The sequence below is a fragment of the Macrotis lagotis genome, chromosome X (assembly GCF_037893015.1).
Source record: "Macrotis lagotis isolate mMagLag1 chromosome X, bilby.v1.9.chrom.fasta, whole genome shotgun sequence".
In the NCBI taxonomy this organism is placed as follows: Eukaryota; Metazoa; Chordata; class Mammalia; order Peramelemorphia; family Peramelidae; genus Macrotis; species Macrotis lagotis.
The window spans coordinates 580,829,834-580,838,276 of NC_133666.1; the positions used below are offsets into that span (position 1 = coordinate 580,829,834).

Consider the following 8,443-nt stretch of genomic DNA (forward strand, 5'->3'; position numbering starts at 1 on the left):
TCTCTCTCTCTCTCTCTCTCTCTCTCTCTCTCTCTCTCTCTCTCAAATAAGACTTTGTCTCCTTTCCTAGGAATACAACATCTAGCAGTACCTTGCACATAGTGGATCCTTTATAACTGCTAGTTATGGTTGTCTAGGTGGCACCGTGGATAGAACACCAGCCCTGGAGTCAGGAGTACCTGAGTTCAAATCCCGCCTGAGACACTTAATAATTACCTAGCTGTGTGGCCTTGGGCAAGCCACTTTAACCCCATTTGCCTTGTAAAAAACTAAAAAAAAATAATATAACTCCTAGTTACAGGAATGAATGAAAGCAGATGTGTAAGGTATCCTAAAGACCATTTGCTCTAACCTCCTTGTTTTACAGATTAAAAAAAAAAAAATAAATGAAAAATGTTTAATCTGGAATGCTGTCAACATTCAGTATGAAATCGTTTCTTGTTTCTTGAGCACACAATTGATCATTTAAAGAAAAGTCTCATCTAAGCATGTTTATAACTGCACCTACTCTGATTATGGTGCTTATTATCTTGGTATTAAGCACCTTAAAATCTGTAGTCTGTCATATGGGCCAAGAGACAGAATTATGCTACCAGAGTTCTTATGCTAGCCCAAGACATATAGAAATAACAAGCAACTGCAACTAGATAAGCATTAAATAATTATTTACAGCCTGGTGACCAATGTGACTTTTTTCATAATTTTATAATTTATTTATGCTTTCCATTGCCCAGAAACTTCCTGGAAGCCTACATAAGCTGCCATTCACTCTTTGTGGGCTAGAGGTTATAATTTATGTAGCCATCCCAACAACTCCAAAACCCTCCTGTGGTTTAAATATTTGTTTTTGTAACTTTATGTAGCAGTGAAGGTCTACTTCATATGTAGGTGGACATTAGACTTCAGGGAAACATAAGACTAAATCAGAGATTGTATAATTAGCAATTTGTAAGTGCTATTATCATGACTGGGAAAAATTATTTTAATAGCTACAGAGGGACTCATGCTAGAAGTTAAAATTGAATCCTATACAGTAATGTACAGTACTTAGCAATGAATAGGTCAAAGTGTACTTAACACAATGTAATATTTTCTCCTCTACAGTATGGCTGAAATGATATCATTTTCTTAAAAATTAAAAAAAATTAATTAAAAATTGATTTCACAGATATTAAGTCTTTTATCATCACAGGTTCCTAGATTTAAAGTTAAATGGCAGCTAAGGCTCATCTACCCTTTATTTTACAGATGAGAAAACTGAGGCCCAGAGACCCCCAGAAAACTCAGTTGGTATACATAAATTTAAACACAGATTTCTTACTACAAATTTAAAAAGTTCCCCCCCACCCCATACCAGTATGTTTGCACAATCTTTCCTGTGCAAAAAAGGAAGCAAACCAGTTCTAGTTTGAATGAAATGGCAACCTACATTTATTGATACTACATTCAAGCTATTGCCTAATAATTATTTCTAAAATAAAATTTTAGTACAGATGTTTACAGAATTTTTTAATGTTTACAAATATTGCCTAAAATAACTCAGCAAGTTAGCACAAGTATGATGTCCCCATTTCACAGATGAGAAAACTTTGGTGAAGTGGCTTACATAAGGAGAGATTCAAAGATGGTTTTCAGGACTGCAGTTCAGACACTTTTCCACTACAAAATCTTGCCTTCAACCTCTTGCTAGCTCTCGCCTGAGTCATATCATTGAAGAAAAAGATACAGATCTTAATGTAGAAATTACACTTAATATGACATTCATGACCTTATGAATCCCATCCTTGAGGGAAAGGACACTGGGACAAATATGACAAGGGAGTCCATAAGAATTTGACTGCAAGAAAGAAAGACGGGGAAAGAATGATTTTAGTTAAAAACATAAAAACCATTGGGAAAACTACTTTAAAAGTTTTTAATGTTTTTCTCTTGTTCCTTTATTAGGGTTCTTGACCTGTGGCGACACTTATGGACTCCTGGGAATCCAAATTTTAAGTGCACAATATAAAATAGAGGATTACCTACGAAATGAATCCTATTGAAATGCAATTATGAACCGATTAAAAAGAAGTTCATGCTCCCCAGGTTAAGAATCCCTGGGGAAGTAACTTTTTCACCTTATACATTTCCCAGAATTCGGGGAGAAAGGAAATCGATGAACTCTGTAAATGCAGGGTCCCCGAGCCCCTCTACCCCGGGGCCAGGGACCACTGCAGACGGGAAGGGGACGCGCAGGCAGCTCAGAGCCTGGATCTCCCTCAGTTGCCGGACTTACCACAAGCGTGCAGCAGAGGAACTTGTTCATTGTGGTCTCTAGGGAAACCCCGGGAGCTGGGAAGGCAGACAGACAGTGAAGGGAGGGAGGGAGGGAGCTCTGGCTGCTTCGCTCGTCTCCTCCCAGATGGTGCTGACATCCCCCCAACATTACCCAGCCACTTATATACAGAGCCTCCTACAACAGGAAGTATTGCCTCCTCTTTGATCATTCATTCCCTGCCCGTGACCAAACTTTGAGCCTTTCTTTTTAAGGAACTGGGGGGGGGGGGGGGAAGCAAAGAAGAAGGTTGGAGGTAGGGGGGCGGTAAGAGGGAGGTGCCTGACGCGTTCAGTGCGGAGGCTCAGAGGGCCCCAGAAGGGTGCAAAGGGGATCGGAAAGGGGGTCGGGGAGAGAAGTCTGAGCGGGACGCGGGGAGGAAGGAAGAAAATGGAAAAAAAAAACCGAAATAAAGCCACAGACTGGGCTGCACGCAAGGGGAGGCGGCTGTCTGGAGGCAGCCCGTGAGCCCTCCAGGTCCCTTCCCGGAGCTGGGACTCAAGGCTCCGGGAGCGCCCAGGGTCCTCCCAGCGCATTCTCCGGACAGAGATGTCACAAATCTCACCGCATTCGGCACGCGTAGCTTGGGATCACTCCAGTCCCTCCCAACTGAATGGTCACCTCCGAGGCCAGCGGCTTCTAAAATGACGCTCCGCACGGAGGGAGCCGGCTGGATCCCAGCACTGCTGCTGGCTTGGGGCAAGAGTCAAGCCCCAGCCCAGAACTATGGGAGGGAAGGCAGCAAGGCTCTCTCTTTCTCCCCGCCCCCCTCACCTTTTCAGTTTACTGCCAGGTACTCCAGATTCAGATTCAGAGCTAGAAGGGATTGTCGACATGACCTAAGCTTCTAATTTTGCAAAGGAGGAAACTGAGGTGCACGGTGTCAGCCAGGCACAGAGAAAAACATAGAACCTTGAGGAAGTGAATTCTTTTTAAAAATTCAATCACTGTGTTTCAGTCTAGTTGGGTTTCTTTTGTAGTTCGTGTGTTTTATTTGATGCTATTAATATTATTCTGAGAAGGACTCACTAGGATTCACCAGACTTCAGAAGGGGTTGACACCAAGAAGTGCAAAACCCCTGGTGTAGTCCAACCTTCTCACTTTACAGATGAAGAAAAGGACTCAGATTAAACTATTCTCTGTCCCAGGTTCCACAGAATCTGAGCTAGAATCAGAGTCTTGTCTTCATATCCTCCCCACGATGTCTGCTTCCCTGGAGACCTTGAACAAGGTGTTTGGCCTCTCTGGACCCAAGTTTCCTCATTTGTAAGGTTGGGGTCCGAGGAGGATCTCTGAGATTATTCAATTCCGCCATTTTACAGACTAGGAAACTAAAGTCCCGAGAAATCAATGGTCTTCATCAACATCATATCAGTCAGGTTCAGAATCCAGGTCTCATTCCAAATCCAGTGCTCATGACTTACATTAGATTACCCAGATAATAAATAGATAGCATCTGACTCCAAATCTTTGTCTTCACCTTGGTACCTGTTGGGGAAATGCTCTCTGGAAGTCAAGAGAGAGCTCCAGGAAATTATTATCTTTCACAGGACCATATCCAAAGAAAGCTTCTCACCACACCTGCAGTACTCAGTCTTATCATATAAAAGTGCCAACTAGTCTCTAATCTGTGGATGACTGAAGATTCACAAAACTAGAGACAGGAAATTCAGGATACAAAAGAGGCTTAATTAATTTCAAAGTGAGGAAAATGATGTTTGCAAATAGAAGACCCCTCAGGATTTTATACTGCTGAGGCTATGACCACTTATATACATGGAAGGAGTTGGGCCAAATAAATTTTGAAGATAGTTCTCATGGTTGGTATTCCTGGGGACAATATAGGCAATCATGGACTTGTGAGTACAGTTGCTGTCTTAAGTCTTGGGAACCATGATTACTCTGTGGGGTTCAGAACCAGAATTCTGTGATAGGAACCAGAGTGGAGTACCTGACAATTACTGGGAACAGGGGATTCTGAACATGTGATGGATGGCCCTGGAAAATCCATCAGTGAACCCTGGTGCTGGTCCAAGCAATACACCGCCAGAGTGTAACCCTCACATAGAGTGCAAAGGATTATTGTTATGCCAAGCTCAAGGCACAGACCTTAGCTCTGGGAAACAGTGTGTCTCAAAATATTTTGACAGATGCATCATTCAAGTGTGTAGCTGAGTCACCATAAGTTCAACAGGCACATCCCTTGCAACCTAATTGCTTACAAGTTTTTTGGAACTTAGACTGGTGACAAATACTAGGGTAGCACAATGCATAATGACATTTTGGTCTTTATCCTTATACCCAGAAACCTTTTGTAGTCTAACAATAATAATAAATATGCCCATCTTAACAGTTTTACGTAATTTCAATATACATTGCAGGCAGGGAAACAGGGAGGAGGAAGGGCAAAAGACTGGTTTAGCATTGTTGAGAAATTAAAACATATAATGAGGGGAAGATGAAGTTTAGGTTTCTGGGAAGAACTTCCTTATCCCTTCTCTCCCCCACATGCATATCTTAAGCATCTCAACACTCATCAGAGTTTCCTCCTCCTTTGGTTGGCAGGTATCTGTGGTGAGGTGTTAAGAAAATGTTTTGAAACGATATCTAATTGCACTCAAAAATATTTCTTGATAGAGAATTTGGCAATAATCTGTGAATAATATCAGTTTCACAAACTTGCTATGAACTCCATATGGATAAGACACTGTCCTGGAAGCTACCTACTGGGGCTGATGATAAAAATCACTGTTCCATGTCCCTCCCACATTCTTTGTTCCCCTTCATATCTAGAATTGGATTCTGTGTTGAAGGTCCAGAGAATTAATTCTCCACTTTTCAGATGTTAATCACTGCTAGATTTAGATAAGTCATTATTTAAGTTCTATACATCCTCAGGCTAGGAACTTCATTTACCTAGATTTGGCTACATACCACCAGTAACTTCATATGAATGGAAATACTTGTGATCATATTGATACAAATTCCTGAAAGTTTGGTCAAGCTTTAATTGCAGGTATTACATGTAGAAAACTCATAGTTCTGATCGGAAAGAGATGAGTCAAGGAAGTAGTGAGACAGAAGCAGGCATACTTATAGCTATTGATTTTCTCTTCTTTATGAATTCTTGTTTAATTCTACTAGACAGAATTTTTGATTACTTATCCATCACAGCAAGGTCATTGTCATAAGAAAATCTTTGAGTTCAGCAATTTATATTTTAAGAAAAGAAATGTATTTGTATCATTCCCACTAGCACCCTAGGAGAGATTCTCCTTTTTTCAAAAGTTGAGAGAATGGTAGGTTAATCTCATTTGATCTTCACAACTTCCTTACGAGGTAGGTTTTATTATTATCCTCATTTTACAGATGAAGAAAATATGGTTAATTTGGCGGGAAAGTGCAGGGAAATGGCTGAGGTAAGTCTTGAACTGAAATGGTCCTGAATCACAGGTTACCCTGAATCCTCCCCTACATCATACTGTCTTTCAAAGTTAGTTTTCCAAAAAAAAAAAAGACATGGGTTAATTTGTCATCCAACTACAGTTTATTCTCTCTCCTGCTGACACAGCACCCAAACCAAAGGATAAAAGAAGACAGGTTTCCATTGTTCCTCCCAAGCAGTGTAGCTGTGTACATTTTATCCCTCCTGACTGGGTGAGGTTGTTTGCCAGAGCTAATAGGAAAAAGGGAAGTCTTACATTTGGGGAGCAAAGTTCCTTAGAGTAAGAATTCAATTATATTAAATAAAATAGACTCTGGCCACCAGAGAAAAGAAAACCATCTGTAGAGCCTGCAGCACATATGAAGTGTCTGAAAAGTTTTTTCTTAATATTTGCTCATGGTATCTTTATATGGGGAAGCTGGAAAATAGAGAACTGACCACTATAGAGTGGATGATTCTGTGAGTATTCTGGGAAATAAAAGTAATTCTGTATTTGTATGATCCTGTCACTTATTTTGGTTGCTTCAAATCTGTTTTTTTTTCCTGGAGCTGGGATCTGTATCTTTAAACCATTTAGTGCTCTTTAATAGTAATGGTATTTCCAAGTGAACTCCTAGGATATTTTAAGTAGTCACTCACTTGGGTGCTTTGGGAGGGAAAAAAAGTTGGCTTATATAGGGTGAGCAGCAAAGAATCCGGATTTATCTCCTTTTTTTTCCTACATTAAGGGATAGGAATTATAGATGCCTGTATAGGCAGGTCAAAGATTTCATTGTATTTTCGAATATTAATGAATCATAGACATATCGTTCAACTTCTTCTTTTTTATACATGGGAGTAATGGGGCCCTAGAAAATAGGAACACTTGCCAAATGCCAGGTGGTTTGGACTGGAACTCAGTCCTTTTGGCTTCAAAGTCAGTGCATTTCCCAATATATCACAACGACTGCTATTTTAATTTTTTTTTTGTCTGAAAAATTAAGAGGTTTCCCCCCCTTGAAGAAACTTAAGGGTCATAGTCTAAACCGCTCATTTTAGAGATAACAAAACCAAGGCCTAAGGAAATTAAGTGACTTGTCCAAGGTTACTCAGATAGCAAATGACAGAAAGGATTCATATTTATCCAATGATTTAAAATTTTCTGTTTTATCTGCTTGGGTCAAGGATTAAATATGCAGGAGATGAGTCATTAAGTTTGAAGTACTTTAAAACATTTAAGTATTTTCACATGAACCATTATATAGCAATGTCTCCCCTATCCTTTAATTCATTTTATAGGATCATAGATTTAAAGTTGAAAGGGACTTCAGAGGTCATTTTGTCTGACCCTTCATTTTACAGATGAGTAAACTAACACCTAGAGCAATTAAGTAAATTACCCAACATAGAACTGTTTGCTCAGATAGCACTGGTTCACCCAGGAAGGTCTAGGCCTTCTAATATTGAATCCGCTGCTTGGACACTCATCTCTGTTGTCTATTTTTTCCTGTGCTTCTATAGTAGACTTTTTTAAAATTCAAATGCAAGACTGATAACTCATCTTCATAGAAATACATGCACATACACACACACACACATATATATGTGTGTGTGTGTGTATATATGGTATATATATTATATATATGAAATCCTAGACAAGTCACTTAGGCTCCCTGGGTCAGCTTCCTCATTTATAAATCAGTTAGAGGCAATGTGATCTAGTAGATAGAGAAGTAAGAAGATCTGGATTCAAATCCTACCTCTGACATATTGCCAAAATGACAGTGGCAAGGCACACATTTGGATATGAGGAGCTCTTTTCTATTTGTGCTACTGAAATATAGCCCAGTCTTTAATAAACACTAATCTTTTCTTTTCTTTTTTTATTCATTCATTTAAGCAAAAATTGAATGATAGCGTTGGGCGTGTTATATTTGTAGATTTTCAATGAGGTCTTAAATGAATTAGAGACCCCTGATTTCTCTTCCAGTTCTTAAATTCTATGATGAATTGAGAATATTCAGAGATCTGCTAATTGTTTTATTTTGGGGAAAGTAATATTATTATATGGAGGTGACCTTAAATCAAAAGTGTCAAACTTGGGGCCTATAAGAACCAAAAGTCTTGAAAAACTCCTGAGTAGAGGCAGGAACTAGATTAAAATATATTTGGGGAATGTTTAACAAAATTCAGCATAAATAATGTTGATTTAGAATTTTCTTTTGACACAATTATCCAAGGATATGCTCATTCTGGTACAACAAAGTATAGTTTGGTGTTGATGTTTTTTAAATTATTTTTGTTAAAAAGTGCATTTTTTAATGTCAAAAGATTCAATCATACCATTATATTGATAGCTTTATGGTGTCAAAACTTAATAACAGTGTGACCTTAGACAGGTCATAGAATACTTCTCTGAGTCTCAGTTTCTTTTCATCTATATAATATGAATACTAATCTTTGTACCAGGTGTCTATTATCACCTTAGAATAATCAAATGCAACCCTACATTAAGGATTTTACAAACCTCAATGGGCTTTGTAAATATTAGCTACTATTGTTCTGAAGACTCAAAGTCTACCACAAGGAAGAAGCAGGTAGAAGAACAGAATACTAGCTAGAATATCTATATCTATCTATCTACCTATCTATCTACCTATCTACCTACCTATCTATCTATATCTATATCTATCTATCTATCTAT

General features: G+C 38.9%; 1 protein-coding gene across 1 annotated transcript in view; it reads right to left on the bottom strand.

The window, feature by feature from the left end:
* The window catches only part of TNFRSF11B (TNF receptor superfamily member 11b), a 40,631-nt gene extending 38,217 nt beyond the window's left edge, over nt 1–2,414 (bottom strand). Inside the window, 2 exon segments of the mRNA XM_074201415.1 lie at nt 2,276–2,389; nt 2,391–2,414. Coding sequence (XP_074057516.1) covers nt 2,276–2,389; nt 2,391–2,414 — 138 coding nt within the window.
* Between the last annotated feature and the right edge of the window lie 6,029 nt (nt 2,415–8,443).